At 38.3% G+C, this 17,448-nt stretch overlaps 1 protein-coding gene across 1 annotated transcript in view; it reads left to right on the forward strand.

The window, feature by feature from the left end:
- LOC110371669 (vesicular glutamate transporter 1) overlaps positions 1–17,448 on the forward strand; it is a 43,270-nt gene that overhangs the window by 21,448 nt on the left and 4,374 nt on the right. Inside the window, exons 4-6 of the mRNA XM_021328019.3 lie at positions 15,282–15,394; positions 15,693–15,832; positions 16,250–16,498. Of these exons, the coding sequence (XP_021183694.1) occupies positions 15,282–15,394; positions 15,693–15,832; positions 16,250–16,498 (502 nt within the window). The remainder of the gene's footprint in view (positions 1–15,281; positions 15,395–15,692; positions 15,833–16,249; positions 16,499–17,448) is intronic.

Below are 17,448 nucleotides of genomic sequence, written 5' to 3' on the forward strand. Positions count from 1 at the left end.
TTAGCATGAAGTTTGTACGTGATCTTTTAAGTCTAAAATCAGCCTGCTCAGTCCACATTCACTCACGCAGATTGTGAGTCAAAACATGCGATGCACACCGCAGTCCCCGTGCATTGTACCGCGCTAGTGTAGTGAGAGACATCTTCCCCGTATGTACACAACAAAGGGTTGCACTCGCTATTGCTTAATGGACAGTGAAGGCTGAGATAGCGACGTGATAAATCACCGACGTGATTACCGAGCCATTATCTAAAATACAATCTCGGGGGCGACAACTCGGAGAAAGTAAAGTTGTTGATGTAATTGACGGTGACGCCGTGCCGTTGTCTTTATTAGATCAAAATTACTGAGAGATTTTTCGTTGCGGAAAAATATTTATATTTAGCTTTGCTAAGTTATTAAAGCTTTCATAATCTTTGTTAGGGATAAGAAGAGAAATTTCTGGCAGTAATGTATAAAGGTTATAGAAAAACACTAGTCTGATAGAAACCGCGAAATTACATTTCTACATGTCGCTCCCTCGGTAGTCGATCAACAGCAAACAAATAAGCGTATTGGTACAATCGAGTCTATTTCATGCAAGCCTCTCAAGTGACGCGCTCAAAGAGAAGCCAGAGCGATCCGTCCGCCGGCTTGCGGCACTCCTTTGAACAACGCTCACAAAGTTACAAAGGCAGAGCTTACTACGTGTGGATATTACCAACTCGATTTAATGAACCAATTAAAAATGTCGATTGAAAAATCTTTCTATACATACAAATTAAAAAGAAAACCAGTATTTCGATCCTAGCATAATCTGAAACTGTATTTTTCAAACAATGATTGAAGTTGTATGTATAAAAGTAAGTATAAATAAAGATTTGTATGTACCTGCATTCTAAGCAAATAAAGAAAAAAAAAGAAGAAATGACTTGTTCCACATTAGTTCCCTAAAATATGCGCATAATAATGCCTAAACGACAAAGACAAATTAATAAAGACGTCGTCCGGGCAATATTCATCAATCTTACAATAAACACTTACATCGCGTTGTATTGAAATGAAGGCTTAGTATTTAAATGGGTTCCCATTTGTAGTCCCGAAACATGAAAATAGCGTGGCTCTCAAACAGAGAGGGGTTGCGTAGACTTAATAAAATGCGCAAAGCGTCTGCTGACAAGGATGTATGCAAATCAGACGGTACGCTTGTACGCAGATACCGTTGATAAGTACTAGTGGCAAAGCATTGTTTATGTAGTCATGTAGGGATTTGAAGTCAAGAAATTATTCACTAACCTAACCATTTAATTACTTATTAACTATTAAAAAAAAATATTTAGTCAACTTCCACTGTTGCCGTTGTGAAATGAGATATTTTTCTGTTCTTGAAAAAATAATTTACGTTATATTGTATAAGAGGCAGAGTGCCCTCTCTGTAGCTTCGTAAGTCTGTGGTGGGCGTACTTTTAAAGTATATTGCGTATCCTCATACATACGTATGGTGAGGGTTATTGTTGTTTTTCAAAGCTGGTAGCGTTTCGCCCATCTGAAAGGGGTTTTACCGCGGTTTCACTTCGCCTTTAACAGATTTGTAGCTACGCATTGCACATTTAATACACGGTGGATGCTTTTATATCCCGCGGTCGGATTTATTGAGTGTTTAGGATTCATAAAAACGTTATGTGAATTCATTAAATCATTTTATGGGTTCTTTCGTGAATCACAATGCAAAATTTGTCTTTGGGTGTTTATTAAAGATTTATGACCATAATTTATTGATGAGTTAAGTCTGCAATAATTCGTTCCATAATACTTTAGCATGAACTTTAGAATAATTTGATCGACATTGGATCATCCACTTCCAGTGTCTAGACTACAGAGTTTAGGAGTGTTAAGGAGCTCCTCAGAACTATTGCGAAACTTTATAATTTAATGCGGCTATAAAATTTAAACTATCTGCTAGTCTCTTAGCTGGCTATCAACGCTGAGATAAATCCAGGAGAAGAGGGTCTCAATTCAGCTTACCGTCTCAGAAAAGCGATACGATCAAATGGATGCAACTTAAATAAGCATTAAGAAACATTTTTGCGACCTCCTCAGAGATAAGTTTCTCTTGATCCCCGACCATTGTGATAGTCATCTGTAGAAAACTCCGTGAAAAGCCCCAGACTCATTCGCCATTCATGGGGCGATTTGATTTACTTAAGATCTTTGCCCTGATACTGTCTATTAAGCGAGTGCTTCACGAAGGAGGACGGTCGTTTTTATAAAAGTATAATGTGATACGTTGACCAAAATATCTCCTGTATTCAGTACCGTTTTTTTTTAGTCTTGGAATATATTCGCCGAATAGATATTTGGGAAGTATTGTTGTAACTTACGAAGGATTCATTGTATTTTATGATGAATTGAAAATGATATAGTATACATATATAGGTATTACAATTACTTAACCGTATTAATGACTACGTTGTGCGTACATATGTAGTATGTATGTTAGAATGCAAATCCACAAAATTCAAGTCGATCAGATTCACAAAATAAAAAAGTAATTTCGATGGTGTTTTTTATATAGTTGGTTTACAAAAGAGGTGCATTAGAAGGGTGGGTTAACGCGTGGTTCCGGGCGAACGGACGGACGATTTATAAAATGAGTTTGCGGTGCAACCAAGCCGTGATACCCCATTGGTTACGTCTCACTTCTTTATTAGTGACGCTCCGGTTAGGGAGTTGCGTGTTATCGATAAAAATATAGTTGGCTATACAACTATTCGATTTATCTGATATGCTTCAAATTAAATCAGAAAATAATTAATTGTAATTTGTTATGTACTTTTACATAGAATCACTGATTCATACTTAGTTTAATTCTTGTACTTGTCAAGTTTTTTACGGTAAATATTCATTTTAATACTATTACATTTTTATCGAACAAGCAGTGATAATAAGCTAGCATTTAGTTGTTAGGTTAGGTTAGTTATTTTCTAAATTAAAATATAGGAACAAATGCCAGAAGAGCAATCACCAAATTACTAATAAAAAAAAGAAATAGTACCTAGTATTTACTAATAAGAAATACTGTAGTTGAATGAGTACAAACTACTTTTACTGATAATAGTAATACTGTTTCAGCCTTTTTATTGTCCCACTGCTGGGCACAGGCCTCCTCTCCCACGGAGAAGGATAATATAATAGTAAGAAGGATACTATAATAGTAATAAGCCCAGTAAGTGAGTTGGCGAGTCTCCACCTGCCATTTTTACGTGTATTTATTACATTGTTATCGGCAGGTGCCATAGTTCCCGTAGTTTTCCCATTCCTAGTCCATTAGCATCCCATCACAATAGCCCAAGTAGTTTTCATCCATAGTTAGCAATAGTTTAGCACAGAACCGGGGATTGTCCTTGGGTACATTTCTATAGTGTATACAGGGATAATCGTCGGTTTTGTGTCACCATTTCATTAAAGTTGTCTCAAAAGGGCTTCAGCGTGTTGGCTTCGGCCCCACGTTCGCCTCCCAAAAATCCGGGACTCGATAGTCCCGAGGTCTGGTAGAGACATACAAGTTAATAAGTATAATTAATAGGATGGCTACCAACTATCATAAGCAATTCACCAAACGAGCCTATAACACAAATTACAAAAAAAAAAAAAATAGTGTTAAATATTTCTCCTACCCACACATTCGAAACAAGAGGAAGGGTATAAAAAGCGTCGCGCACGTGGGACTCGGGTCATTCGTTGCTTAGCTTTCGGATGCAACGGACGTTTTGCTGTATCGTTTTGTATCGATTTACGTACTTTAGCAGTAGTTGGTGTAATTGTTGCTTTTCTTTATTCAAATTAAATCGTTTGTAAGAGATTAAAACTGTGTGTGCTACTAGTTCTTTCTTTAATTAATACCGCTTCTGATCCATAAGATCAGAAGTGGGATTGCCACGCGTTTCTAGCCGTTTTTGCCATCTGATTCGATTAGGTTAAAAGTGAGTTCTGTGTTGATCAGTGTGTACTGGACTTTTGATCAGTCTCGTGATCATCGTCACGGTTCACGTAACGCCGCTCTTGATCAAATTCTTACAAGTTTAGAAGTGATCAAACGTAGATTTCCCATGACTTCTAGTAGCGATAGTCCGTTGCATCCAACTAAGCAGTTACTGTCGTCGCTCCCAGACGTGTCGACACGTGACTGTGAGCGAATTTCTGGTGTGACCACGGTTGCTAATGAGTTTATATTCATGTGCACTTTTATTAAGTGGATATGACGGTGGAATAAGTCGAGAATAACTTGAGCTTAGTATGCCGATGCTGTGGAGGCTCTCATGTGCTTCGGGTGGAATGAGTTTCTGCCTATGTATTGCTGTGGTGTCCGTGAACAACATGCCTTGCTCCTACAATGCTCGAGATGTTACGGGAAGTATCCTGTAATGTACCTACCTCTACGTAAATGGTGAGATCAATCCGGTTTTATTTAGCCTTTATGTAATACATGAATTGTAATCCGTCCTGGTGGCTTATTGATTAAAAACGTACCGTAAGGGTATGAGAACTTGAGTTCGATTCTCAGGTGCCATCGCCAATAACCAACAGGTTGTTTTTTTTTGCTTTTTGTTGTTTTTACAAAAATGTGTTATACAAAATGAGCTCCGGTAATGAAAGCTAGTGGATAGTAGACCTGGTATATCATGCATTGAGGTCAGGTGATCTATTTTGTTTTGATTACACATCGGAAGTAATTATGCTCTTAGGAGTATCAAGTGGAAAAATGTGTAATAATGTACCAACCATTGGTATTGTCACCTATGAGTATTCTGTGTAGCAAAAGCTGAAGTGAAGTTAACTACACGTAACTTAACAAACCGTAATGGTAGTTGTGTTTTGAGTTTTGAATTGCTGACACATGATTAGTAATGATGATATTTCTGAGACACAGTTTCAAAGTTGAATTTGTTTGTCAAAGTTATGCCTTGAATTAATTTCTTTGAGAGCGAAAAGCTTTCCAGATTTTGATGGTCAGAAGTGGCCGAACGTAATGTATGCCGTCAGTGCTTGTTCGCAGAGTTGTACACGAGAATGTGTAGCGGCCGTGTCGTGGCACGAGCGCCGCTGTGCCGGTGCTCCTGGTCGCGGCATAAGCGCTGCTGTGCCAGTGCTGCTGAATGCGGCACGAGCGCCGCTGTGCCGGTGCTCCTGGTCGCGGCACAAGCGCCGCTGTGCCAGTGCTGCTGAATGCGGCACGAGCGCCGCTGTGCCGGTGCTCCTGGTCGCGGCACGAGCGCTGCTGTGCCGGTGCTGCTGAATGCGGCACTAGCGCTGTGCCGGTGCTCCTGATCGCGGCGCAGGCGTTGCTGTGTCGGTGCTGCTGATTGCGGCACGAGCGCCGCTGTGCCGTTGCTCCTGGTCGCGGCACGAGCGTCGCTGTGCCGGTGTTCCTGCTGGTTCTGTTGACTTACCGGTTTGGAGCATGCAAACGTTAGGGCCTCTGCTCTGTTTCACGATCGCGGTCATACGAAGGGACATGCAAACGTTAGGGCCTCTGTCTCATGACGCGAAGCGTGTAATTTGTTACAAACTCATAGTACGCAAACGTTAGGGCCTCTTCTATGTGTTTGTAAATCGACAAGCAAACGTCAGGGCCTCTGTCATTGACAATGTATAACGACTGACGGAAGTCCGGATTCTGTCTGTAGTTATGCATTGAATGTTCTCTTGGGTTTCAAGCTGTTTCAACTTCATTATTTAAATCATTACTCCTTTCTGGTCCTTGTTACTGGCACTTGAGTGCACGCTTGTGCCTGGGACATTGACCTTTGTTGACCGTAACCTACAAGTTGTTTCATGTTGAATAAGCTTCAAATCGTAGTGGTTACGTCATTTTGTTACTCGTGTGTTGTAATGTTTCAGAGATTGGCGACGATCAACATAATGATGAAAGCCAGGTTGTGATGGATGAGCAAGGATCTGAGGATCTGCAAATGGGAGAAATGCCGCGGTCGAGGACGCCACGCAATCAGGAACGGCCGTGTTAAATATTTCTCCTACCCACACATTCGAAACAAGAGGAAGGGTATAAAAAGCGTCGCGCACGTGGGACTCGGGTCATTCGTTGCTTAGCTTTCGGATGCAACGGACGTTTTGCTGTATCGTTTTGTATCGATTTACGTACTTTAGCAGTAGTTGGTGTAATTGTTGCTTTTCTTTATTCAAATTAAATCGTTTGTAAGAGATTAAAACTGTGTGTGCTACTAGTTCTTTCTTTAATTAATACCGCTTCTGATCCATAAGAATAGTTAATAAAAACATAAATAAAAAGCAGTATTCACATCCCTATTTCACGGACATTTGTCGCGGAACGTCACCATTTTTCCCTCGGTGCGCCGCCATCAGTGGAAAGTTAAAAGCATTGAAAGACATATCGCGGGTTCCTTCCAGGCTCCATTGTTCTCTCGCCCTTTGTCCCGCGCCGAATGTTTTAATGTAATTGGCTTTGTGAGACGATTTTTTTACCCCACTTTCCCCGTCGTGTGTTCGTAACATACGAAAAGTTTCGGTTTTATCCACTCCGCTGGGCGTATTGTAACTTGGCCTTAATTATTAGTAGTAGCTATGACAAGTTCTATAATGTATATTGGTACGTATGTAGCATGACCTATGAGAAAATAAAAATATTGTAGGTACTTGGTATACGATTATATTAAACGATTCCATTTTTAATAAAATCAAATAATTTGAACTTTAAAATGCACAAAGCTTTTAATTAAAAATGGCTTAACTTAAAGTAAAAAAAAGTAGGTTGATTGCAGTAACACAGTTTGATCACAGAAAGACTACTGTGTCATGCATATTACTACAACATCCTTCCTATTTTAACCACCCCATCTCCTCTGACTCCAGTAAGTGAGTTGGATATAAATTGGGGCATTGTCTGTGAATCTGGAGCATTCGCGAGACTTTTAGGACCATTCTGCAATACGAAGAAAAATACTAAACTCCAATACTGTGTCCCTCTCCTTCGCGTCTAATGAATTTCCTTAAGGACAGACAAGGAGAGATAAGGATTGATTATTATTATCGGCATAGAATATTTGCAGAATAAGATAGCTGATCTTGAATGAATTCCCTTTTGTTTTCTCGCTCTGATGCTGTTTCGTTTCGCTCTGGCGCACAGGACTTAGCACTATATACACTCCTGTCACCAGAATACAGGATCAATCCGCAGTGTTATTCGGAACTTTTTTACAAAATTGTATTACTACTTATTTATTACAGAAAGTTTTATGATATCTAGATGAAATACAATATGACTACACGATGTTTGGATGAATTTGTTAAAGTTTTCAGTTATTGGGTGTAATTGATTTCCGGAAATATAAATTAGTTTTCTGTTTTGATGTTAACTGATGAATTGAGATTAGTTCCGCACAAGTGAGGACATATTGATAACCGAAGTGTTTTGCATTTATCTCAAACTAACTTGTTGCTATCGGCTATGACATGTTGCACTTAGACACCTATATATGTACTTCAACAAGGCCAAAATCTAGTTGTCATTGCCGATCGTCTTACAATGTAATTGTTTATTTACTTGTTTGTTGTAATAACACAATAGGACGATTTACATTAAAAAAAAACATAAACAAACGCGGTGTTTCATGTAATCATCATTAACAGTAAAACAGGAAAAATGGCGCCTCAAATAGTAATTAATAAAATAAATGAGCAACAGGTCAAACATCTTTGCAGAATATCTCTGTGAGTGAGGACAGAGGGAGCGTGGCACGCATTTCTGGCTAGTTTGATATCAGCTCCCGTCACATCACAACCGTTCCTTCGTTCCGTTAAAATATACGATAAATTACTCTTGATCAATCGTTCTCTTATACACGAGCGAAGTTTGAACACAATGACCGCGTTTTACTGTGAAATATAAAAGTGCTTTTCAGCTTTACTCTAAAACTGAACTTCAGTACCGTATTTCAGTGTTTCTAAGCAGTGTTTGCAAAAAACCTTTCTCACGTTCTCTTAAGTTTATTTATGTGTTAAAAGAAATCCACAGGTTGTTGTTTCATAGTGTTGCATATCCTGAGGGAATACTGTTGAAATTCGGACTTTATCTCTCAAGTATAAGGTAGTAAGTTGTTTAAGAGACAAGGGGGTGTGATTCTGATTCTGATATCACCTGTTGATTTCACCAAGTAAATCCTCCGAGACCATGTTTTGGAGGATACTGTGAGTATTAACTTAACTTACAAAATCTTGTGGTTGCAGAGGAAATTTCCTTTTTAGAACAAGGCTTTATTCTTTTTTTATTTCAGTGTATTCAGAAAACTTGATTCTGTACTTTGATGTATTTGGATGAAATAGGCAAGTTAAATGTTGATTTAAAAAATAGTCCCAATAATTACAAACTGTAGAAGGATTACTACTTAATTTGGCCTTCAAATCAATTGAAGATTCGCATCAAATTACACTTGTATTAAGCCAAAATCTTATCACAGAATGCTATGAAAAAGTGTTATGGGGGAACAATGAAGAAATACTGAGCTACATTTTTGTGATCTTCGTTACTACATTTTTATATGACAGGTTAAATCCGAAAGGCATTTTTTCGGAATCACTAGTCCCTCGTCAGGGCACAATAAGCCACTGTTATATTTATGTGTCCATACGTCATCGTTCCCCTCTGAAACGGTCTCAGGAGACAGCATTATGATGTCACAGGTAGACCAATTTATTTTTATTATTGAACTTTATCGACTGATGTATCGATACTTATGTACTCGTATTTTGTTCCGTTTTCTGTAGATGATATTTTCTTACAGTAAGAATTTATCGTACTAGAAAGAGATGCGTTAACCTGAACTAGGTTAATATATCATCACTACTGTTAATCCATTAACCAAACCAACTAAGCTAGTGGTAGTTTGTGAAGTAATTTAATGACACTCGTTCGTATATCAGTTTTGTTATGTAACTTCGTTCATGAGTAAGTTTTCTTTACTCACATACAGCATAATAAGAGAAAGTTGTGAAATATTAAATATTACGAAAATTGTAGGTACTAATACTTATCTATTCAATTTTTTGTTAAGGTATTTAACTAAATGTGTATTTAAGATATTACCCACCTAACCCATCCCATATTCAAACTGAATCATAGCTCGTATAAATACAGAACGTAACGCTACTTTATAAAAGATCCATAAGAATTATTAACTTCCAAATCGTCCCATTAGCCGGTAAAAATATTAAAATGTTATCAATCAAAGTATCATAACTAAATATTCAGAACATAAAATTTCTCAAAAGTAGGACACATTTTTCTGCACATTATGTTAAAATCTTTCCCAAACAGCTACCACTTTTCTCACCTTAAATCGTGGTTCAAAAGAGTTAGCTTCTAAACAGAACAATAAGATATATTGCGACCTAATAACAAGGCTATCAGGTTGACGTGAGATCGATACAAGACTCCCGGGGCCTGCGACACGAATATTAAAATTATCTACAAGTCTTCAACGACTGTCCCCGGCCCCCGCTCTATTAGATTTGAGGGAAAAAATCGCCCTCGGGACTCTCATTCAATTGCCTGGTACAGTACGTTTTATTAGTCTAGTCGGTTACGTTACTGCGTTATACTGCTCATTATTACCTTGGTAATTTATTGGATGCAGATAAATGTGTTATTGGGAATCGATAACATATTAATTGATTCATTTCAACATTGTAATATAAAATCTTGTTTATGATATCACCCTTCTATAAATAAACGATTCCATTTAATTATCTATGTCATTATCATCTCAGAAGTAAGACTTTCACTGATGGACAGTTTAACTATCTAAGTACTTCATAAACTGTAAAAACACGTGAAGTGCAAATTCACCCCTTTGCGTTGGAACACGATACCCGCGCGAACCATTATACTTCCTAATCCGGGGTATTTGCGTAATTGATATTTACTACTAACCTGGATTTGGGAACGCTTTACCCAGGATTAGACGGGGATTTGTTTGGATTTTCCTTCTTCGCGAATTCACTTCAATTTATTTACAGCCTTGTATCTCGTGAGCGCGAATAACGTTTACTGTTGATGCCATTGTGAGCGTTACAGCTAGACCTTTTCTTGTTTTGCATATTTTATTTGAAAAGGTTGTGCTGCTATTGTTTTGATTGGAAGTGATATTTAAGGCGTTAAAAGAGTGAAAATCGTTTTTGTTTCACCCAATTGTCTGTTTGTTTATTTTGAGACAAAATAAATACAGCAAGGTACGACTGCATTAGGAAAATGAAAAAATGTACAAATGGACGAGAAAATCAAGAAACAACAGAGGCGTATCCCGGACGTGAGGTACGCGCCGCCCGACAGATTAGGGCCCAGCAAAGAGAGTAAGAATCTACCAGCCAAATACGAATATCACAGCAAATACAACGAGCAGTCTTGTTTGCCTTCCATTTTTATGATATTTGTTGTGCGCTGCGAGCTGCGACAAAATAAAATTTGTGTTTGAAATAGAAAATATCATCGACAGCACGTTCATCAGACTGGCTTATGTCGACGCGATTTTATTGCTCGTATGTCAGCTGGTTTTATGGCGACAAATATTGCAAAGAATTACTATTGCATGAAGTCTTTTGCAGGAATTCGAGCTTTATTGGTGACCGAATAACTTCATTTACAGAGTTTAAGAAGCTATACAAATAAGTACTCATAGGCAGTACACTAAGTAAAAACTTGAGATCAAAGAAATACCAGTGGTTGAACTTCTCAACAAAGTTAGTCTCCTTTACATTGCGCTCGGCGTAGCAAATCGATGAAATTATTGTTTTATTTGCTGCTATCTCTTTTCATTCGATTTCCCCGACATCCATGAACGGCCATAAAATAAATCTGGCCATAAATAAAAGCAAGGAGACGCTAACAAGCGTCTCGGGTTCACCAAGTGATATTTCTTAGCGCGCGTCGCCATTTTTGTCATAACTCTATTATGTTCGCGAGTGTCGAAATGCGAGATCATTCAGTTGATTTATTTATAGACTTGAGCGGTAGAAATATGCCGTGATGAACTCGTTCACTTATTGTAAACACGTGCATCATTTACAAAGTGCAAGTGCATTATTAGTGTTCTTAAAACGTGAATTATATTAAAATTAGCTTCGAGTTACCGGATACTTAAAATGCAGTCAACGTTCATTTACCTTAAAGTTAATCTAAGAATAAAGTAGAGTTTCCAAAAATCTGAAGCATAAGTTCTACTGTTTGGTAAATCCCACTCAATAAATGCGTAGAGGCTAGCGTAGTGCGCGTAGCTGTAATAGGTCGTTACGTTACATTGGTTACATTTATTTATTACATGTTTTATTCACCACCCGCCGGTTTCGGATCGTTGACAGACCTACTTACAAACTAGTCTCCCGATGTACTCAAATATTACATTATTTTTACTTGTAACGTGGCTCACTCATATTATTTTGTAAAGCTGTTGAACACCGTAGCACTGCTACGAGAAAGCGTAGCACGACTTTTTCTAATAACACATGAATTGATCGTACAGTAGAAGCGCCATAGTGACCTAGTTAGGTATAGTATTCATTAAGAGTAAATATTTTATGATGGAAAATACATAATTTTATGGTTTACTATTTTATTTATATAGCTATGTTTTAAAACTGTGTCACGTTTAAATTATCTTACTGTTTATCAATAGTATCCCAAAATGCATTTGCGATCGGTGATCGCAGAGGGTGGTCGGGAAACAAATTTAACCGACAATTGTAAATCAATTAGAGAGGGTGGCTTTACGGGGTGTAATAGCTACCCCCTCCAGCGCACGCCAGCAGGGCCGGAATCAAACCTGTTATACTTATTTTGTTGTATTTAGTACCATGAAAATATTGCGGTGATAATCTACGAAGGACGCTAAGCTTTCATTTGAAAAGTACTAATTTTGTAAAATAAAAGAGGTTTGGTTTAATATGAAGTCAGTAATAGTTAAGCAGTTTATGGTAAATTACCGAAAATTACTTGAAAGGCATCGTAATAGTGAACGATATTTTGCGTTAATTAAACAGGCACTCGTATCTCGAGTCTTAATTAATTAAGAAGTCTCCGCGTCCCGCCCTGGCCTCTGTAGGTATTCATAGTGGGGAACGTTGAAGTGCATATTGTGATCTACGCAAAAACCTCCCTCTCACCCTGTAGTCTTGTGCCTCCCTACTCTTCACGTCTGATCCAGGAGTTCTGTCTTCGAGAACTCGAGAAACCTATACGCATCGCTAATGTTGAGAGTGCAATTTATTATCACCTACATTTCAAACGCAAGATTTTGAAGAGCTTTCGCCAGTTTTCAATAGATATATTGTTGTCAGCAAAAATATAGATCAATAAATTTTCCTGCGCACCAAAAAGCTTTTCGTTGGACAGGACACAAAAGGTTAACCCTTTCTAGTAATAATTCAGGATTTCCAACAGCAAGAACATAGCGACGGAGTGCCAAATGACAAAGTTGGCTTAGAAGTTTAAGTGTGAAGTGAATTGCTGACCGAGTTCCATGCTCGGTCAGCGATTCAATTTGCACTCCGAAATTGTATGTTACTTATGTGTCGGGAATGTCTGCTAACTGAAATCATTTTCTCAACTAGGATGTTTACTCAAATATATATAACTATGGATGTATGCTATGTAAAATATATCAACTGTAGCAACCTGTATTTGCTCTTTGAACTTGAGTGCTTTTATTGAAATCCATATTTAAATTCGAAAATGACTGTATCCATTAAGTTGGTAGACAAACGTGGACAAAACAGTAATTACAGCATTTAGCGTTGCGTCACATAATTATAGACATAGTGTATGGGGTGCATTAGCGGTACAATGAAGCCACCGACGCGCCGCGCTAGAGGGGCTGATCTAAAGGGGGCTACCGTAACAAAAATGATATTGACATGTTTTTTTGTAGTATACATATCATAACTTCATAGTGATGTTATTACAACTTGACAAAACTTCTACATAATTATAATTCATTAACTCACTAAAGACTCTCCGTATAAGCATAGTCACTGAATAGAAGATGACTTTATTGTTAAAAAAACATTGTTGTTTCTCTCCCATCCCAAGTTTTATATCTCGTATTTTACATATTCTCATTGTTTCCAAAACAAAGGTATCAAAAATCCAATTGTCGAAAAAGCTTTTAAAAACTTGCACTAAAACCATTTATTCACCCTTCGTTTAATCGCGTAATTGTGTAATTAGCACAACATCCCTGCAGATGTGTCGGCGTAACGTAACTGTTGACGTCGGTATCGTCCAGTCACAGCTAAACGCATTAGTGCGGGAGCCGGTGCGGCGGTGCTGGGGCGTCGGCCGGCGGCGTCGGGTAGCGCGGCATCGCGCCTCGTTTCCACTTGGTTATGCCTTTTATGCGACGATTCATTACCAACAACGTTAAGCGAGGGACGGGGACAGATAGCCACATTTATTACTTTTGTCAGCGGAAAAATGAATTTACACGCCGATGACTTCCCTACGTACAGTCGTTACCCATAAGTCGTTATATTCATCGCTAGATTTAATGGCTTTTGAATTTTGTTGGTTTGTGTTCGGTTTTACTTCCGTATTTTTAATTTACAATAGCATGGAAATGAAATTCACTGATAACAATGAACAATATTTTCAAGCTCAGAAGTTATCTTTTACGAATATCAAAGTTTATTTAAACGATAACAAAATCTCAAATGAAGTTACAGATTTTTCGATAAAATCCGCGTAGCCGAGCCGTCAGAAGTAGAGCCTATCGGTTTGCAAACAATGAGCCGCGACACGACGTCAATGGCGCGTAATTCGATTTGCCCACTAATGGGCAAGCCGAGCTCGCTTGAGGGCCCACCGCTCAACGTGCACTCATAACATGCTTGCAAAAAAAATGGTTCATACTTAAAATAGATAAAATAATTTGGTGTTATATTGATATAAAACCTGAGAATATCTAATTCACAACTTTTTCGCAGTATTTCGAAACTTAGCACCTTTCTTTTGAACCGTGGCCAGCAAAAGCATTTAAAACAATTTCAATAGAGGTATAAAAGTTGAGCTCTCTTCCGATTCACTGTGAACTCCACTCATTGCTAAGGTGCTATAGTGCACTGTCAATGGATAACTGAAGAATCTCCAACAAGAAACGAAGTCGGATAAGTTTCGCAGAAGTTGCATACTTTCCTATTGTGAATGATTTCAATAAAATCTCATGGTCGTTTAAAATCTTGTTCTTAATTAAAATGTTAATGACTGTCCTACTGATTCGTTTGAATTTCTATGAAGATGTGTTTCAATATAAAAAGTAAGACAAAGAGTAGAACTTAGCTATACAATTATTAAGCTAGAAATTCATTATTATAAAGATAGGTGACCCAGCTAGTCGTGGTGGCCTAGTGGGCAAAGAACCAACCTCTCGAGTATGAGGGCGCGGGTTCGATTCCAGTTCAGGCAAGTACCAATGCAACTTTTCTAAGTTTGTATGTACTTTCCAAGTAAATCTTGGACACCAATGGCTGATAAAAAGGTGAAGGAAAACATCTTGAGGAAACCTGGACTATAGTCTGAAATCACCAACCCGCATTGAGCAAGCGTGGTGATTAATGCTCAATCCTTCTCCGTGTGAGAGGAGGCCTGTGCCCAGCAGTGGGACGATAAAAAAAAATAAAAATAAAAGGCTGTAACAGTAACAGTAACAGGTGACCCAGATTGTCAGCATCGAAGTGTAACAAAAAGTAACAATTTATTTTCACTTTCCACTATCAGGTCGGCGCGCAGGTGCTCTCTCGTATGTTGGCAGCCCTATTAGCAGGCAGACGTTTTTAATTTTATTTCCAACGGCGAGGTGTGTCACGCTTCATCCGTTTCAATTACAAGGAAAATAGCGCGAAATAACGCGGAATAAACTAATTGAAAGTCTATAAGTCTGCGTTTGATGTTCGGATATTGTTCCACAGTAAGTAGGGAGATTGTGTTTGATTAAGCAGAGTTGGAGGCTATGCAGTGTTAGTGATTTGTATTTTGTCTCATACAATTTGTTCTGGTTCTCATGTATATCAACTCAACAACGGGGTTTGAAAAAATGTTCTCTGTAGTAATGTAATTTGATTTGTGCTTCTCTAAATACGTTTCGGCTAAAGTAGCCATTATGATGGATGAGGAGTAATTAGGTATTCGTATCCCTTAATCACTCTAGTAACTAAGATATTTTTCCCTTCTTATGTCTGCTCGTAGGAAAAGGTTCTAAATCCCGCTTATTTTTTTGCAGAAATACTCAATATGAGAACTTCCACGTTGATCAGAAGGGTTACGACCAGATGTACGATGGCGAAGACTTGGAAACACCACCATCACCTGACCGACCCCCACCACGACCAATAGGTATGTTAAATAATAATAATATACTTCTTTAAGCCAAGTTAAAAGTTTTAGGAAAGAAATGGTTAGTATATAATTTTTTATATTTAAATGATTTTTCATTTTTTGATAATGTTTTATTCAAATTGTGCTTGGGGTACTATGCCCAATTACGGGTACTGTTCAGTGCCTACATTAGGTAATTTTCCATTACATTTTCCAGATTTTTAATTGCGCCTATTTGCTCAACACTATTGACCCAGATATCTAATGGTACTTACTTCTTAAAGAACGGTAAAAGAATGATGTTTCCTTGTACCAGATAAGTACGTGCGCGCAGAATGCCCGTGCCTGAGCGCGCGCTACACCGTGGCGCTGCTGGCCTGCTTCGGCTTCAGCATCATGTTCGGCATGCGATGCAACATGAGCATGGCCAAGCTCAAGATGACCGAGAAACAATCTGTAAGAAACTTATATTCCATAGTTTTTCAATACCTTTAACTGTCAGTACTATACGGAGAAATAGTTAATTTAGTGACATACCTAAAAGTTGATTACAGTTAGCCTGCGCGCAAACTCCAGATTATTTAGTTGACCCTTGGTATGAAAAAGTGTTAGAAAATCGTGAATTCAATCAAAGTTTTTAGTCGGTCTGATACCGCACAAATACCTAATCGTTGTTACGTGTGTACTTCTATTCGTCTTCATACTGATTTATGAGCAAAAATCAACTATCGGCTGACTAAATCTTTGTAGTGTGCGCGCTAATATATTTTTTGTTAACTTTTGTAAGGAAGCATCATGCTCGCAAGACTATTCGTCTTAAAATCGTTATGGGCACAAATCTGCAACTTATCCACCTTCTTTTTTGTCATACAGCAAAACTCAACAGACAAAGCTCCATTTGAATGGACTGTCAGCGTGGAGTCGTCAATAGACTCATCATACTTCGCCGGGTACCTCATCACCCAAGTCCCGGGCGGTTTCCTGGCCTCCATGTACCCAGCCAACAAGATCTTTGGCGTGGCTATTGCGATGTCAGCTATATTCAACATGGCGATACCCGGAGCTATGTCTGTGGGGCCGGCTGCTGTTGTCATCTTGAAAGTTGCGCAGGGATTTGTTGAGGTGAGTGTTGCTAGGGTGATATATGTGATAAAGAATAACTGAGTGCAACGACGTGTTGAAGATGTTGCCACCATATGATTTTCTTTACAGTTAAAAGTAATATGTCTACAAAGTTGTTCACCAAAAATACAATATACGTTACAACTCAATCCAAAAACATTTTAAACAGCACGAAACACAAGTAATGAAGCGTTAGGGAAACATGTAACGAGTGAAATGTCACACGTTAAAATTTGAGGACATTTGACATTCGGAACGTGCCGGTGCATGATCAAGCTTATTACAAATGCTCAAATTTACAAGCCCCGGGATCGTTTTCAATGTCCCACTTGTCACGTTTGGATTTTAACACTCCCCCATTTTGTACTTTTGGCAAAGTTCGATGCATGTTTCTGTGCTACCCTTCTTGTTTGAAATTGTTAAAATATGTTGTTTTACATATGATGCGCGTGTTTTAGACTTAAGTTTTTAATATTCCTTAAATCAGATAATCAAAAAGAGTTCCCAACTTATTTGACGTGTTTGGCAATGTGGACATCCATTGACCATGGTAAAAATAAAGTAGAAAGTAAAAATTCCCCCATAGAAAGCTGTTGTTAAATACTGATAGGCAAGGTGAAAGGAAAGCCGACACTGATAAAAATAAATTTAATTTAAAATTCTTCAAGTTGAAATGAATCTAAAATTACTTTGATGCTTGCACCTCCTATTTCGGTTTCAAAGGAGCGATTTTCAATGATTGCCTACAGAACGATCGGTATCTATCGTGAATCGCACTTGAGTATAGTCGACATCGCTTACCCAAGTACAAAGCCTCTTCAGGATTACCGGGCCCTCCGTTGCCATAGCGACGTATTTGCTCGTCTCCGCACATCCCGGATTAGCTGATTCTTCAATGCTAATGCTATCCTATTAAATCTTTAAGATTGGGACCATTGATATAATATAAT

Source organism: Helicoverpa armigera, chromosome 13, assembly GCF_030705265.1.
Source record: "Helicoverpa armigera isolate CAAS_96S chromosome 13, ASM3070526v1, whole genome shotgun sequence".
Classification (NCBI taxonomy): domain Eukaryota; kingdom Metazoa; phylum Arthropoda; class Insecta; order Lepidoptera; family Noctuidae; genus Helicoverpa; species Helicoverpa armigera.